Source organism: Lepeophtheirus salmonis, chromosome 3, assembly GCF_016086655.4.
Source record: "Lepeophtheirus salmonis chromosome 3, UVic_Lsal_1.4, whole genome shotgun sequence".
NCBI lineage: Eukaryota > Metazoa > Arthropoda > Copepoda > Siphonostomatoida > Caligidae > Lepeophtheirus > Lepeophtheirus salmonis.
The window spans coordinates 2,312,794-2,330,836 of record NC_052133.2 but is presented as its reverse complement, the minus strand read 5'-3'; the positions used below and the strand labels follow the sequence as shown (position 1 = coordinate 2,330,836).

The 18,043-nt window shown below is 30.9% G+C and overlaps 2 protein-coding genes and 2 long non-coding RNA genes across 4 annotated transcripts in view; 1 reads left to right on the top strand and 3 right to left on the bottom strand.

The window, feature by feature from the left end:
* Positions 1 to 263: 263 nt before the first annotated feature.
* On the bottom strand, positions 264 to 2,742 carry LOC121114470 (uncharacterized). Its single transcript, XR_005863263.2, has 2 exons — positions 2,239 to 2,742; positions 264 to 1,650 (listed from the first exon to the last, which is right to left on the bottom strand). It is a non-coding gene; the product is annotated as an uncharacterized lncRNA (long non-coding RNA).
* A 2,283-nt stretch (positions 2,743 to 5,025) lies between these two features.
* LOC139904878 (uncharacterized) lies at positions 5,026 to 5,625 on the bottom strand. The gene is made up of 2 exons (XR_011779139.1): positions 5,539 to 5,625; positions 5,026 to 5,255 (listed from the first exon to the last, which is right to left on the bottom strand). It is a non-coding gene; the product is annotated as an uncharacterized lncRNA (long non-coding RNA).
* Positions 5,626 to 6,129: 504 nt separating this feature from the next.
* LOC121114471 (lateral signaling target protein 2) lies at positions 6,130 to 10,249 on the top strand. The gene is made up of 3 exons (XM_040708446.2): positions 6,130 to 6,359; positions 6,431 to 6,782; positions 7,618 to 10,249. The coding sequence occupies exons 2-3, from the start codon at positions 6,432 to 6,434 to the stop codon at positions 9,493 to 9,495; spliced, it is 2,229 nt and encodes a 742-aa protein (XP_040564380.1). The 5' UTR covers positions 6,130 to 6,359; position 6,431; the 3' UTR covers positions 9,496 to 10,249.
* Positions 10,250 to 10,379: 130 nt separating this feature from the next.
* The window catches only part of LOC121114472 (agrin), a 30,113-nt gene continuing 22,449 nt past the window's right edge, over positions 10,380 to 18,043 (bottom strand). Inside the window, exons 2-9 of the mRNA XM_040708447.2 lie at positions 16,353 to 16,496; positions 14,745 to 14,889; positions 12,737 to 12,898; positions 12,535 to 12,678; positions 12,035 to 12,190; positions 11,289 to 11,600; positions 11,035 to 11,229; positions 10,380 to 10,959 (exon numbers count right to left, since the gene is read on the bottom strand). Of these exons, the coding sequence (XP_040564381.1) occupies positions 10,713 to 10,959; positions 11,035 to 11,229; positions 11,289 to 11,600; positions 12,035 to 12,190; positions 12,535 to 12,678; positions 12,737 to 12,898; positions 14,745 to 14,889; positions 16,353 to 16,496 (1,505 nt within the window). The 3' untranslated portion in view covers positions 10,380 to 10,712. The remainder of the gene's footprint in view (positions 10,960 to 11,034; positions 11,230 to 11,288; positions 11,601 to 12,034; positions 12,191 to 12,534; positions 12,679 to 12,736; positions 12,899 to 14,744; positions 14,890 to 16,352; positions 16,497 to 18,043) is intronic.

The following is an 18,043-nucleotide window of genomic DNA, read 5'->3' as shown; positions in this document are numbered from 1 at the left end:
CATTTAATTATGCAAAACACTATTATTTAATACAAAAATCTTATATGAAATATGTATAATAGGGTTTGTGTGTGTGTGTCTTTTATGGGGGCCCACACCAATGGAGCTAGAGGAATGAAATTTTGCATGAGTCCCTCTTTTGAACCTGGCCAAGCTAAGACGGGGATTTCGATTTTCGAGGAGGGGGAGCTTATTCTATACTAAAAATTGTTTTACAAAAATATTAGATGTACTTTTAATCTAGGCAAATTATTTCACACATATATGTAATTTTAAGTTTATATCACTTTTTTTGAAATTTATACTAATACATATATACAAGTGCTATATTATTTATGAAGAGTTATAAAATACATTTAACCCTCACCCGCACCGAAGGTGTATAAACATTAAAAGAATAAATAACATTGTCCATTGACCATTACAAATGTGATTTCTTACTCCTTCCCATTTTGAATAAAATAAAAAATAGTTCAGAACATACATTTTCAAATAAATATAACCCTCACTCATCAGTATAGCGAAGAAATTAATAATATATTATAAGTTAGTGGATATTATGCACTAAATATGAAATTTTCATTTGAAAAACATGAGCTATCAAATAAAATCTAAATTTTGTCATTTATCTTCAATATAATAAATATAGAGTTCAATGTAATTATCTTGCTAAAATAACCGAGTATGATGCATTCAATAAGACAATTTTTGCCTTGTGATTTCTGAGTCAATAACTTTGGAAATTGCGACGACATTCAAATATTCCAATAAAATCTACAGAAGTTAAGAAGTCACTTATATTTTTTAACACATAATCACTTAATAGTTCGCAATAACTTTTTATAATATGTACTAGCAGAATAGAATAAACTATCGAGAAAAGAGAGGAACATTATCTTTAAAGTGTAGAATAATCTTCCACTAGTTTCCTTATCAAAAAAGGGATTCGCAAGTAATAAAGAAATCACTTATCAGGGGTGAGGCTTAAAGTTTCCATGTTAAATAACTATCCGTATAGACCATATATTTCTGCATTATATTCATCAAGGACACTTATGAATGAAATAGTTTTCTTAGACTATGAGACGAAGCAGAGTTGATCTTTCAGTCGATTATCCTGTAGTTTTATGGAACTCCATAGTTCTTATATGTAGAAGTATACAATGATTTCGTAAAAGATCTCGAGGAATTTATTTACTCTTGAGGATAGAAGCAATGATTCACTATTCTGTGACTTTGATGTGAAGCGCATTTGCACAATGTAGGATTCTTCCATTAAAGGAGATGGGATCCACCGAGTGAGACACAAGACTAAGAGTTGAGATCCCTTTAATATGAAGTTAAAGAGAGGATCAGAAGAAGTATTGGATATCCTGTATCCGAATGGAAAAAAACATGAATTCCTAGAAACGGAGAGGATGAGTGGATGCATATTAATATATCCAAATCATTCGTACGAAAGATCCATCCCAATCACTTTGAATTAAATGTATTTCCACGCAGTTCACAACTTTTGTATTGAACTTGGCTCCGTTATGACGTCATCCAAAAACTTGTGAGACAACGTCAACCAGACTGCGTTGTAAGTTTCTTATCGACGCACCTTATTTATACTTCATTTATTTATTCTTACTTCATCTAAGATGGAAACTGAAAAAGAAAAAAAATACATTTGCGGCCACACTTACTCGTAAATCTAAATTCACTATTATTTTCTAAAATAATATTACTAATATTTATTAAATATTTTGAATGAAAGTTGCACAAAATTTATTGAAAAAGGCCAAGTTTGATTGTTAAAAATATAATTAAATTAAAATGAAGGTTTTTTCTTAAAAAACTAATACAATTAGCTAAGATATTTACTTATATTAAATTATAAATCAATTAATTTCACACGAGCGGTAGGTAAAAACAATTTATGTAAAAAAAATAAAAAAAGGACTACCGATTTATTTGTACCCAGGCCCCACTCACAGTGAAACCTACCCTTTTTATCTTGTGTAATGTGGAAAATCAAATAAAATATCTGCAATTCTGAAAAATATAGATCCCATGTAATATGTATATGATGTATTTTTGTAAAGAAAAATCAAAATTATTATTTAAACATTATCTTAAAAAAAACAACGAAGATTAAAATTATCACCATGACAATTTATAGTAATATTATGCAGGAGAGCAGTTTAGTTGTCATGACTTGTCATTAAATTAGCTGCGAGAAGGAAACAAACAAACCCCACTCCGTATCCAGGAATGATGTAGGCAGGAATTACTCCGTTTTCGGTCCTCAATTTCACTCCGAGTCCAACACGGACTACCGACTCCGGAATGTATTTGCTTGGGAGGAGGGTGTCAAATGATATATAGTGACGTCATCAGTGGTGTCTGGAGATTTGTTTTTCTGTTGGTGTGGGCAGTGCCGTTGTACTTTTATTTTAAATTTTGTCTGAATGTTTTTGTTTTTTAATAAATGCCAAATTTGATTTTTTGAAGAGTCAATAAACTTTTTAAGTTTTAGAGTTAATATTTGAACGAATAACCAAGCATTTTTTGAATAAATTTTGGATTTAAAATTCTTATGAAGGGAGAAAATTTAAACGAACAACATTTAATAAAAATGGAAATATTTTCAATTTTAATATTTTTTATTGTTATTGCACTAACTATAAAAATTCCCCAAAAGTGGGAGGGTGCAATGGCCCCTGGCGTCACTGACACTTATAACTCCTCAGCGTAACTAATGAAAAAATAATGAGAACAGCTTTAGAAAATAAAATAAAAACATATATTCAGGTAGCGACTGCAAAAAGCTGGGCACTCTTCCATTATTGTATTATTTTCTTATATTATTCAAAGTTGAGACTATTTGACCGTTTAACCGTCATTTGCCAAAGGACACCCCAACCCTACCTCCTAAAAATGCACCTCAATAAATATAGCCACATTCGCTCATCTTTCAACTATTCCTATTTACATTGTAGGTAATAATTTAATAAATAAATAAATTATTATGTTTACATCTCTTATTCGTAGACAGAGACTGTTTTACCGTGAGGGTTCTTTTTTTCCTTTTTTTTTAAATTTGAATTTAATTTTGTTATATTTCCAAATATTTAGAAATCTGATTGTTTTCAAGATAATAATTTCATGCAGGGTTATTCTGTATTTTAAAGTGTGGGATAGATACTTCAGAACCAATTTTTCCGTAAGCTAGGCTTAAAGCAACAGCAAAACAACATCATTTTTTATTTTGAGGTGAAATTATAAAGAAAATTTTTAAAACTTTATTTAATTTTAATATTTTTAACAGAATGCTTTTAATGACGTAATATTGTTTTAAAAAAATTATTAGGTTTTTATATATGAATTTATGACACAATCATTTTATTGAAAATATTTACAATGACAGTGGGAAGCCCCTGTTTTTACAATAAATGTTAATTAATTAATATTTATTGTTTGGAAAATAAATTGAAATATAACAAAATCTGAACTGTTTTGGACATTATCGATTTTTTAGATAATAATAATTATTTGTGTATAAATATTAATTATTTATATACTTAAGTGCTTAATGCATCATTCACACTCTTATTACCGATAAATAATATTCCACCCCTTTATCTATATCTTGTCACAAAGTATCATGATGTTATTAACCTCAAAATTGCTACATAATTAATAATGATTATCAATTAATGATAAGATAATTGAGCATGCTATGTACATAGTAGGATAACAAAGAACCGATTGCTGCCAACTCGATTACATGTTGAATATTTACGAGAATCAGAGGGAGTTCCAAGGACATTTAACATAAAAGCTCAACATTAGATCATGTAATCATCCTGGGCACGCTAAAAATGTTTATTCGTTTGTTCAGGGTGTCATACATTTTAATCCCTCAACTATGTGAGTATGTAGAGAAAATATAAATCCTAATTGTTTGTCTTCTGTATTAGTCAATTGGACTCTTCAGGGAGATTCAAAATGTGATCAGTTCTGATTTATTGGAAGTTATGAAATCCATTTTTTCCATGATTACAATCAAACTTGGGAATATGTTTAGCATTTAAATAATGTAACAATAGATTGTTCATTATCAGGAACAAACCAAATCAAAGATTCGGTGTTGAATATTCCTGATTGCAAATGATATGATGATATTTACACAAGAATGATTTTTTTAAGAGTATCATGAGAGTTCTATGATTCATTTTTCTCAAGTCTTAATATTATGGAATATGCTTGTACATAAACATATATCATCTTCATGAATCATTAAATTCCTCCAGTGAATGCATCTTTAGTAAACGAATCAAATAAGCTAACAAGCATATGTTTTATGAACAATTTGAATATACGTATGAATTTGGAAAGAGAGTTACTACTGATCGAATGAATAAAATATATACAATCCAAACAAATATTTGTAAAATATACGTAATTAAGTTGATAGTACATCATGCTGATTCATGATTCATGAATAAAGTTTTAAGTCGGAAAACTAATAGAAGATAAAAATATAATCATGGGTCAGAGATAACAATACAAATCATAGTTTAGCGTTCTACAGATAAATTAAATGGGTGTACAACATAAAAGTTTAGTTCGAATATACTTAATATGGCCGTAGGAACCGAGGAGCAGTGGGGGCTGCCTCACAAATAAGATATTGTTTTTTTTTCATTCTCTTAAGAATAATCCCCCCCCCCCTCGAAATCAAAAATTCTAGAGAATTTAATAGAATCATCACTAATTGTAGCTTCAATATATTATTCGACCAAGGATTCTTCTCTTTTAAGATGAGATCTAATTATTACAAAATGCTAAGACCTTTATTATAAAGGGATACACTTTTTCCCTTCTTTTTCAAGTTCAGACATTTGTAAATACATATGTTTTACATTTAAAAAAATATGTATTTGAATTCCTCTATTAAGAATAGAGATCTTATAATATTTTATATTTTGACCTTCAAACTTCTTACGGAAGTAATGAACGTATACAGTGTACACATAATATTATGTAGTAACTTTATTCGTATTTTTTAATTATAATTATATATATGTATGTCTTTTTTACATTTCCTATGTTTTATTAATGCGATTTGATATTTATTGCCTCTCTCTTTCTTTTGTCATTTTCATCACCAAGCAAATAGAAACATTCCTACTACACTAATTCAACTCCACATGTTTAAATAAGAAGTCATTCAACAGGCTTTCAATAATTATTAGGCATTTGAGTAGCTTATAAGTAGGGATGTGAAAATTGTCAAAATCTTCGTGAGTGGAAATCAATAAGAAAAGTATATTTTGACAACTTTGATAGACGACATAATATTATCTGCTGACAGAGATCAACATAAAAACTCAAATGCTCCTTGCTCACTAATACGTTTAAATTTTTAAAATAGGAAGGAATAATGAAGAAAAGCACTAATATCTTACAAGTATGCATGCGACTAACTTATACTATTTAAAAAAATGTTTGCTCACGAGAATTTCGTACAATTTTCACATCCCCACTTACAATGAACAACAATATGATTGAGACACACATATAATTCTGACTCACACTTGGACTGAGTTCAAATATGCACATGTGCATACAATGAATTAATCATCAGTCACAAAGAAACCCCTTCATCTTGCTTGCAAATTAGAAAAAAAGGATGAAACAAGATAACCCCCTCCACCCCCACCAAGTAAACGACACCTGCACATTAATATTGAACTAGATAAGTATTAAGTACATTGAAAATATTTTACGAGAAGATATACTTGGTAGTGTTGTAATTAGTGATCAAGGAATCATTATATATAAAATATATATACATATAATATAAATTATATATTTTGATTGTCAATCTCATTATGAAATTGCTAGCTTTAAACATAATATCTACAAATAAATATCTGATTAGTGAGCACATACAAAATCAAAGTTTATGTAGGCTCAATAAGTGAGATATTAGTATGTAAAAATAATAGCATTTGTTCATATTGATTCACAAGTGCGGAATTTCTAATTACGCACCCAGTGTGTGGATCTGTAATTAAATGAATTTAATTTTTGCAAATGACGACACTTGTTAATAAGAAGATCGAACCGGTCCTGCTATTTCAAGTGAAGGAGAGCTATAGGGAGAAAGAGAGAGAGAGAGAGAGAGAGATTTGGGAGCGTACAAAGACCACTACTTACAGTAACTACTAGCTAAAGAGTGAAGAGTGTAAAAAGTAGTCATTGTAGGTTTTAATATATAACTAAGAAGACAAGCAAGGATTGTCGATTGAAGAAGTATGAAGTGTATATGTCGTTTCTAGGAAAGACGGATTATTAAATGGATTCAAGTAATATCTTTAATGGATTTTTATATTTTTGTAATGATTCTATTTAATATTTATAAATAATCAATCTCCAGGATGAACTATATCCGTGAATTTCTTTACCGTCCCAAGAGGAGTGACAGGTCCTTGATGGCCCGTTTCTTCTTTGCGGATGAAGCCTTAAACGCCGTCGCAGCTGAATTAGACTCTTTTGATGGAAGAAAGGACCCAGAAAGATGCGCTGCCCTTGTCCATAAACTCCGAGGGTGTCAGGACAATCTCCTTGGAATCTGCGGGGCAATGCTGGAACAACTCGAGCCTGGGTGTCGGGAAGCTATTCGAGAATTTAGAGCAAAGTTTCCTGATGACGTTCTTCATGAAAATCTTGCGGGACAGCTTTGGTTTGGTGCCGAGTGCCTTGCAGCAGGATCCAGCATTCTCAATAAGGCATAACTCACTTGTTTCACATTTCACTTCTCTCCATCCATTCATTTCAATACACTCTCAATATAGAATTTATAATTCATTTTTTAGCCATAATAGTCATAACTCAACACTTGAACATACATAGCTATTGTTTCTGTCTGTTGGATGTAAATTTGTGGTACTAAGGCTTAAAGCTGATCTGTGGAAAAAAATCAGAAAAATCTATTTACATTTTCACTTCTATGAAATAATCAAAACATATTTGACCTTTAATATTGAGGACAAGGCTCAATAATTTCATTTACCGAGATATAACTTGTACATAAGTAATAGTTTAATCCATCTTTGATTATAATTAATTTTCACAATGATGGAGGAATTGACATTTTTCTGAACTTTCGCTCCGAAGTCATAACTTTTTTGATAATAATATATATTTGTATTTTTTGTGCATATCACTTGGTTTAGCTATGCAAATCAATTGTAAAATTTCTATTTTTGGTTTTTTACTAAAAAAATTCATTATTATATAATATTTATCTTCTTTTATTTGTTAAAAGTTGCCTATTTTTTTAAGTTAACTCCCCAGATCGGTTTTATAAATTTGGATAATTACATAATCGCAGCTATCTCTAAGTTAATAGTGAGATTTCTTCCACAATAACTTATAGATATCATACGCTTTATTTTACAATATACTACGTAAAGTATTACTTGTTAGTTTATGGGTTTTAATAGATTTGAATTCTTATTTTGAAACTGATGATTTAAATCAACAAGTATTATTTTGAGTGAAATTTTAGAATGAATTGGATTCTCATCAAAATATGTTGCTAATTTTTTATTTAAATTTTAGGAGAGCGAGTCTGAAGCAATGCGCCCTTTAGCTAAAGCTGTCACAAAATCTTTGGAGCGAGTGAGGTCTCTCTTACGTGAACAGTGTCTCCGTCCAAACCCTGAGTATACTGAGAAGATCCGTGAGAATTTGAAGATATTCGATAGATTGTTTAGTGAATTTGAATTTAAATACGTCCAATGCATGGTTCATGTGAAGACCATAAAAGAGTATGAACTACATCAGGATATTATAATTTTATTTTCTAATACTCTCATGAGATCGTTAGAACTTGAATTAATAACTCAGGATATGGTTGATTACTGTGATCCGAGCCTTATGTTTGCTATACCTAGACTGGCAATAGTTACTGGACTACTTTTTCAGCCTGATGGTCCACTTAATGTGGACAAAAGCAATTCGTCCTTCCCCGAGCTGTTTCTTCCATTTAAAAATTTACTGCGTAAAATACGTGAACTCCTTCAAACCCTGGAAGTGAGTGAGGTTATTGTGCTGGAAATGCTTCTCTGCCAGCTTGAAGAGCCAGCAAATCTTAGTATCAAGCTAAAAGAAGTTCAATCTCGTCTCGAAGAAAATGAAAAGAAAGAACAAGCTGAAAAATTACAAGCCAAATTAGAATCTCCTGTCGAATCGGCATCCGCTTCGTCTTCTCTCAATGTTCTTGCCAGCATTGATTGTTTCTGTGATGAAAAACCTACTTCAGCCGCCAAAGCTAACGATGCAGTTGTCAAACCTATTTTAGATGCCGTTATTTCGGTTGTGATCGATGCTACAAATCCTGGAGAGGATTTAAAAGAGATTGAAGAATCTCGAAAACACTTGCGTCGAAGAAGAAAGTCATCTCCTTCTTCTTCATCCTCGTCCTCTTCATCCTCATCTCCCTTGGATTGCCCTCTGAAAAGAGTAAATGCACGGAGGGATACAAAGAGGATTCCCTACAAATTCCAAAAAGATAAAAGAGCAAGATTCAAGTCTACTGAGGATCTTTTACATAGATTGTATGTGTGCATATCCGGGGCAGCTGATCAACTTCAGTCAAATTATGCTGGAGATTTTCGTTCCATACTCAAGACTGTGTTTTTAATGAACACTGCTATGGATGACGAAGAAGAAGAAGAGTTTATTAGTGCCCCTGATAATCATTCTTCTACTTCATCAATGATACCCTTGAGGCATCAAAGTAGCAGTGGAGATGATGAGAGTGAAGAAGAAGAAGAAGGAGAAAGAGCTGCTAGACGATCTTCACCCCCACTTATGGTTATTCCTGCTTCTGAATCATCCTATCATATAGATTGGGGTACTGATGCTCTACAACAAGAAATGAATGATGCTTCCTTACGTCGACTCAATGGCGATGATGATGATGAAGATGATTATGAACCCTCCCGGGACACTTATGTAAGAAACTTGAACATAATTCAAGATGAAGAGAATGAAAGTCTCCTTCCTCATCCCTTCCAAAGAGAAGAACATGAATTCTATCGCGATGAACCAGCTTTAATGACGATTGCAAGTGGAAATAACCAACGTCGGGGAATTGAAGGGGTTGAAGTTCGTTCAGATTATGTGGAATATATGGAACCACCAGCTTGGGTACCTGATGAAGCAGCGCCCATATGTATGGGGTGCTCAGATCAGTTCACCATCTTCAAACGTCGGCATCATTGTAGAAGCTGTGGGTTAGTCTTTTGCTATCGCTGTTCGGGTCAATCTGTCCCTTTACCTCAATATGGAATCGATAAGCCTGTTCGTGTTTGTAATCGATGTTATTATTTTTATAGAAAAACTTCTCCCGGAAATCATCATCATCGTTCAAGCAATAACAGTAATAGCTCATCGGGGTCCATGTGGACTAGGCATTTTGGCATGGTCTCATGAACTTTACTTTCATACTATTCACAAAAGTATTCATGCAAACAACTGCCGATTTATTCATTTAAATCGAGTTACTTTTTCTTCTCTCAGCTACAAATAATGATAATGATAAAAATTCATCTTTGGAAAGCGTCAAAAGAAATTTATTATATTTTTCATAAAAAAAGATAAAAATATTTATGATTCCCCCCCCCCCAGATTATATCTACCCTTTGATGATGCTTTAATGTATTTTTTCGCGTATTTTTAGACATAGATTCTATAAATGCTTTCACAAACATTTATTGCCAATTTGATTTTAGGAGAAATAATCACTTATTAGATATCTTTATTTTTTTTCTCGTTATACCTCCAAATATCTATAAATCTACCTATCTATAAATATCTCTATATGATTTATTATGTTAAAAAATATTTTATCTCAGGTCCTTACAAAAGTTTTAATATTAATGTTCGATTAGATTGTAAAATAATTTATCATACTTACTTACTTTTACCGTTTTGATAAAGTTGCAATATATATTTTTAGATACATTTATTTTTGTGTTAATAAATTGTATTTATTATGGTAAAAGGGAAAATAATTGTCATCAAATATTTTCTATTCGTACATTCCTCGAAATATAACACAATGTCTCCTAGTATATTCTATAAAAAAATGTTTCAAAGAGAGGAACTTCTTATTGTTGTGAAATTGTATTAATTGACAAACTGATAATGTACTGATTATCGAAATATAAACATTTATATACACAAATAATAACACCTCGTTTTCTTCACTACGTACTTACAATTAGACCAATTCTTTCACAGTCCTTTAAACCTGTCTTTTCAAACTCAACACGGAATATGTGGATACAAGCTTTGGTTTGAAGAAAACCACTAAATTGAGGGTAAAAAATAGCAATTTTTATAGGTTTATTTAATAAGGGAATTATTGATTGATAATACAAAGTTATAAAATAGTTCTTATATTATTTATAGAATAAAATATATTTTTATTTTTTGTCAAAGTTTTTGTACATTGGATTTTTTTCTTCACATATACGTAGTATAACCTATGTTTCCATGGGAAACTCATACGGATATACCACTTAAAACTATGAATATAAATAATGAGACTTGATAACCTAAACTAATGGGTTTTTTTTTCTTATACATGAATCGGGTTTATCCATTAATGTAAATATCTAGAAACGATACTCAAAATACAATATTTTTTATCTATACAAATAATGTCTTGCTCTTTGTCTAGGTTCTCCACATTTTCCAAAATATTTCCGCCTAACACCTCCAAGGGATCGTGCACGACAATTTTCCATTTCCATAAAGCATTGATTACTATACGTTTTGTTATCTGTTCCACATATAGGATCATAGGAGTCTGGACAGACTCTTCCACATCCGTTGAATTGAAACTTGAAGTTTGAAAGGCATTGCGTAATTGGAGCGACATACATATGCTTCCTATAATTTTTCAAATAAATAATCATTGTAAAATAGTTACAATAGCTTTCCTATTGTACTCTTATAAATAATTACCCGCAGTTTATTTTCTTCATTTCACATTCGTTCCTGTAAAATTGAGAATCTGATCCACAAACCATTTTCATATTTCTTGGCTTTCTGCCTACATCACAATCTGCATTGCAGTACTTTGATCCCTCACAACTATTCAAATTAGCTGTCTTTACGACTTTCATTCCACAAGTTGCTTTCTTCATTTCACACTCAGATCTAAGAGAGTGTCATTTATATTATAATCATAAATTATTTTCATTTAAGATAGTTCATACTTGTAAATATTTCCGTCGGATCCACAGGTGAGCTCCTTTTTTCGGTCCTCATTTGCCACTTTAGGACATGATTTGGGGCAATTCTCAGATCTATTCTCACTCATAGACATACACGCTCCATTGTGAGACTTTTCTATACCAGAGTAGCAAGTGGCTTTACGAAGATGACAAACATTCTTGTAGGTCACACCATCATTTCCACAAACTTCGTCACGTTCATTACTACAAGTAATTTTTGAGCACATTGCTTCCTTTGATGCACACTTTTCTCTATCAACAGGTACAATATTCTCATAGCGAGTAAGAGGGAATCTATCGTGACAAAAAGAACCGATTAATTCTATAAAAATGCATATAACCCACTATTAGGTAGATATAAGACTTAGATGATTCCAGAAATATAGGAAATCGGGATTCACAATTCCATTTCTACCTTAGTAAATTGGAATTGAATCCAATTTCCAAACCAACTACGATTCTAGGCTATACTAATGTATCCCTGAATTCTAGTTAAGTTTTCATTTTAGAGATAGGCAAAAGCTATATTGTATATAGACGATTAACTTACTTTAATGATGTATTTTACTTAATAAAAGTATAGTATACTATGTAATATACATTGTTTATTGGATTAAAATAGATTTAAAATATAAATGAAATCTATTCTTAAGTTTTGTATTGAAAATTTACTCAAAATTGGGAATCGTCTAAGACCTTAGCTCTATATCAATAGAACAACGACTCACCCGCATGTCATTTTCTTGAGTTGGCATTCATTATCATAGAGGTGTCCATCACTTCCACAAATGGGATTTCGGGCTTCTTGGCTACAGTCTAATGGGCAATTCGTTCTGTACATTTTGTTTAAGCAATAAGGAACTGGTGCTTCATATACGTGTCGCCTAGTAAATGAATGAATTAATTATTGCAATCCATACATTGCTTTATTGAGCTCGAGGGGTGAAAACTGATTTAACTGACATTTTTTTTTCTCTCTCAGACTTCTCAGCCTTTCTTTTGTTTTATCGTTAAATGGATTTAAAGGCTCTCAAAGTATGTATGTAGGTTAGTAGGAGTATTTAGGGCATAAGGGTGGAATTATGCTAGTTGAGCAGTAAGGGTACAAAGCCATTAATAGAAGTAACAATAACTAATATAAATTTTATTATTAATAGGTATTTTATAAATATTTTCTTTTTATTGAAAATTAAATGCCTTCATTTCTATTCATGTAAAACCCACTTACCCACAATTTTTCCTCTTCATTTGACATCCGTTATTGTATAACTTTCCATCAGATCCACAAGTGAGCCGTGAAATTCGCCAACATCCAGAATCACAATGCCTTGTAGATTCACAATGACTACGACTAATTTCAACAACTCCTTCCCTGAATCATAGACATGATTAATTAATTAATACAAATCACATTTCCACAAACAATTTACCCGCATGTTTGACGCTTCATTTCACAAATAGAAGGATATACATTGCCATTAGATGCACAAATAGGTCCTGAGTGATCTGATTTTGAGCAAGAGGATGGACAGTCCTCGGCCACAGCGGTGGAGTTCAAACAATGTCCCAAATGAGCCAACTCAATTCCCTTCCTAATATATATGGATTCAATTATATAAATATAATATGTAATGCATACATGTAAATATGATATACATTTATAGCAAGAAAATATGACAAATATTAAAAACTACTCATTTAATATATTCTTTTTATGATACATTAGGCTAATTAGTAAACAAATATTATTATGTAAATGTAATTATGTAAACAAAAAAAAAATTATACCATGGAAGTTGAAACAGCAAATCTATTTTGGGGGAATAGGATATTATCTTTTTGAGACGAGCTAAGGATGTTCAAATTAATATTGGGCAGCGGTAGGGATTTGGAATTAATACTTGCTACTCGAATTGATCTCATAACCAAAAACTCGGTAGCTGGAATACTCACGACTCGACTTGGATTTGAAAACTATTTTATACTGAACTCAAGAACAGCCTTAAAACCCTATTCATAAAGATGAAATGAGTTCAAAATAAATCTAAGGCTCGAAAATGGACTTGCAATGTAAGTACATATTCCCACCTCTGGTATTGAGGTTCAGTATGGAAATCATAGATCGGTCTCACACCGTTATACATTTTGATCCAAGTTTGCTCTGGACAAGTCTCGTTGTGAAACGTGATTTTTTAGAAAATACAAAAAAAAAAAAAAGAAAGAATTTCATATATTTTTTTTATAAAACCACGGGCTATATTTAGTTTTATCATTTTAATACTAGTCAACGGTTATAGACCTCAGTCTGACCACATCAGTCTCGAAAAAACCTGAAAAACAGGAAAAATAATTAAGTTATATATTTTATAGAAGTTTGATCCTTCAATAGTTGAAGTTAGATATATTAATAACTTTTTCAATTGAGAATTATCTTAGCGAATCCATTAATTATTAAAAAAGTTTAAAACAATCGAAATTAAATGTCAAATTACCGAATGACTTGTTAAAAAGTATTCAAACTAAAAATTGATTGCATAGTATTTAGTTAGATAAATTTATATTCAAAAACTATTTAAATAATCTTTTATAGAAATACTTTCGGTTCATTTAAATATTGCCTTAATGTCTTACATAACTGGAGTGGAACTTCCTGTAGTAACGTTCTTACCATACAACGGTAATTATTAATTGAATATATTATATCGCTTCACCCCCAATATCGATATTGCCTTTTCAATATCAATAGTGATATCTTATAAAAATAAAATATATATGATTAAGAGAAACTGTGCATATATTTTTGATATCCTCATTACGAATATGAGATTAGTTTATCACTCATCAACTTTAGTTTGGGGAGCCATGAAGAAACTTTATTTGCAAGGAGAAGCGCACCCACAGATTTTCAAAATTATATTTAAAAAAAATTAAAAGTTTCATTATTTTAGAATGCTCAAATTCTACTTGGAGGAGGAAGGGGAGGGGGTAATTAATTAAAAAAATTTAAAGAATTGCTATAATATACTATGTTTGGGGTAAATTGGATAAAAGTTTTCTTATATTCCTTTAGTTCCTATGAAAAGTTTCATATATCTTCGATTATTAATACCTAAAAATTTGTGAATCATAAAAAAATAAGGGAATCTATTTTTTATACCAATAATTATTGACATACATTTTTGGTTTCTGTTTTCGTAGACGAAAACTTTGAGTACCATAGAGAAAAATAATGAGGGGGGAGGTTGAGGCAGGCAAGAAAACAATATTGTTCCAGGAAACATGATAAAAATGATTTCTTCATCAAACTTTCTGGGCAAGATTTTTTAAAAACTAATTTTAAATTTGTAAATTCATTCTGATTTTTGCTTTTGAAGTAAAAATAAAAGACAAGACAATCAAAATACAATATTTTGATTGATATAGAACCCTGATACTCACTCGCATGTCTCCACTTGAAGAAAACATGTGTTTGGGTACGTTCGTCCATCAGTTCCACAAACCATGTCCTTTGTAGAATCACACTTGTGTTCACAAGTAGCTCCGTTAGGCTTTGTGCATTCCTTCAAATCCAATGTGTTTATATCTAGAAATTGACAAGTAGCATAAACAATTAATCTTAGGATTTAATACAGTTGTATGTTAATATCTATGAATTAAAAGGATGAAGCTTGGATCAAAATATAAATCAAAGTATTTTTGATATATACATGGTTTGTATAGGGCCTTAATAACGAGGTGGGGGGGAGGTGTAGGGGGATGGGACCCTGATATAGACTCAATTAATGTTGAGTCATCCATAGTTACTCTAACAGCCCCCAATAACTAAACTGAGATTATGGTAATGTGTAAACAGAGTCCACGATCAAAAACGGCGTGTTGTAAGAAGTTTGTTATTACTTTCATTTAAAGCGATGCGAGGTTGAATTATAAAAATAAAATGAAGTCTTGTTCATAAAGGTTCTTTTTGACTTTGTTTGACAAAAATTGATTCAAAAATGGTGCTGCAATAGACAAACGAATAAAGGTTGATGCTCTTCTGGACACCCAAATTCCTCAATGAAAAGAAATTGCGGAGCTCGTTTGAATTGAAATTTGAACTGTAAATCGTATTTGCTCCAAAAAAAAATGCATATATGAAGTAAAGAAGAAAAAAATATTATGTATTATACAGCCTATAAAGTAAATATTGACTTTTTTTGAAACTCTCATCCATTTTTTTTGTAACAGTCTCTCTTAACTACAGATTTGAATCAGTGTAACTATTTTTGGTAAAAAAGGTGGATGATACTCCATGCCAAAACCTTGACTCGCTTAAGGCAGCCATCACTTGGAAGTGGACGGCTGTCTGCAGGATTATTTTCATTTTTATTTTTAATATTAAAAAAAAAAAAAAATTAACCTGTTTTGTCATTAAATTTTTTTCTTCTGGGGCGATAATTTTTCTTAGTCCAACAGCCCTTCCAACTCACCCCTTGCAGACAATCCTGAAGTGGAACTCAAATGTGGCAGAAAAAAATTGTCAAGACTTGTCATAGTTTCCGAAGATGTGATTGAGATATGGTTTTTTTTATAGAAAATTCAAAGTTCATTGGTATATTTGAAATTTAATTTTATAATTTTTTTTCCAAAAGATTTAATTGTTTGGAAACAGCTCTGTATTTTGACAAAATTTTTCGAAAAAATTTAATTTTTTGAGAAAGCTATCAATTTCTAAAAAAAAATTCAAAAAATTTAACATTTGAAGTATTTATTCCAAAAAATTTAATATTTGAACTTTTTTTCCCAAAAAATTTGATTTTGTAATTTTTTTTTCAGAAAAGTTTAATTTTTGAAATTTTTCAAGAATATTTAATTTTGGATTTTTTTTTCAAAAGAATTCCAAATCCCCCCCCCCCTTCACCCTCACTTTAATTGATAATTTTATTTTTTAGTAAAAGCCCCTGATTAATCTTCCGTACGTTTATTTACAATAGTGGTATCACTAGTATGTCTTTATTTATTCAAAATATTTTATTATGAAGATTGAATGAGTAATAAACTACTTACCACCTCCACACTTTTCGACTCTCATCGAGCAATCACTTTTATAAATGACCTTATCACTTCCACAAACAGGTTCCACATCATCTGAACAGTATTTTGGACATGTCAAAGCCCTCCATCTCCCTGCTCCCAAGGATGGTGTAGCTCCTAAGGAAATTTAAAAAATATAAATCATATGGTGAATCCGTAAAAAAAAGTACGATATAATATATAACTGATCAAGTGATGTATTGTAAAATAAAATAAAACCGGGTTTGTTATTTAGATTAATTGATTATCGGCTGAAGTTGTTGACTATTACTGATATGTTATGCTATGGCCGAATATCTAAGCTTTTGTATTATTGTTTTGATAGGGTTATTAGGAGTTGGTTTGAAAAAAATACAAGCCGATTCTCCGGGGTTTTTAACACCCAAATAATCGGTATCAGCCCAAAAAAAAAAAATATATATTGCGACATATATCTGTCAGGTTTTAGTTGTTAATTATATAAGTGAGTTATCATAAATAGATATGGCCTTAATTAGTATGTAGATATGTAACATAGATATCGTTCGGATTAAAAAAATGGCAAATTAAACAAACACAAAATAACAGTCCAACTCTTTCAAATTTAATCTTCTTTTTGTAAATATTTATGTATAACTTACTCGTAGATACTCTTTTCTATTTTAACGCAAAATCAAAAGGCGAACTAACTGACCTCCATTAAAATAGAATGACGTCATAGCTTATTAATATGAAGTCACTTCATTATTATGGGATACTATTTTATCAAATGTATCTATCCGAATGAGAGAGTTACCTAAATATAAATTAAAGTGGCATTGTGTCAGATGACGCAAGACCTTGTATTACTTATGTTAGTATGAATATTCTTTGTAATCCTTTGAGACTTAATCTTATCTAGATATGTATTTTTACATTTGTTCTCCCTTTGTTCTTTTGTACCCAAGTAAAGTGATGATGATTATAATATAAGAAAATGAAAGTTGTGTTAAAGCAGAAGATATCATAAAAATGAATAGAAAAAAAAAAAATACTTGAGAATTTTATATATGTATTCTAGGCCCTACTTCCAACATTTAAATTTTATACATATATTTTTCTATTTATCTTGCTACTTTTCCCATGTATATACCTATGTATGGTGCAAATATAAATTCCCTATATGCAAAGATTATAAAGTGTTTTTTTTCATCCTTCAGCCTCAAAGATGTTATATTCAGTGGTGGAGCCGTTCTAGGACAATGAAGAAAAGTTTGCCTCCCTGAGGATAAAAATTGAACAGTTGCAAGTTTTAATTCAACAAATGGTACTATCACACGCATTTAAGATTGGTCCAACCAGGAAGATAATTAATCGCCCAGCGGATTATAAAACTGATTACACCATTAGTTATATTATATGTTATACTCGGCGTTTTTCTCTGCAAAATAATTGTTCAATAGATACTTTTGGTTTTCGGCTCAATTAATACGAGTAGGATAGGTTTAGACACGTCAAATTATAACACAACTAGTGTCTATATATATATACTATTGTTTTAACCTATTTAAAAGTTATACTTTCAAAAAAATAAATATTGAATACAGCTCGATACTCGACTTTGTCAATTTTCACATAAACACTCAGATCAACACACTCTGTTGCATAACAGCTGCGAGTCCAAAATGGCAGGACCTATGGTGAGT

Bases quoted from the DNA above. Each gene is read 5' to 3' on its own strand.
- LOC121114471 (XM_040708446.2), top strand. From the start codon at position 6,432: ATGAACTATATCCGTGAATTTCTTTACCGTCCCAAGAGGAGTGACAGG. The intron at 6,783-7,617 runs GCATAACTCACT...TTTAAATTTTAG, and splicing joins GATCCAGCATTCTCAATAAG to GAGAGCGAGTCTGAAGCAAT.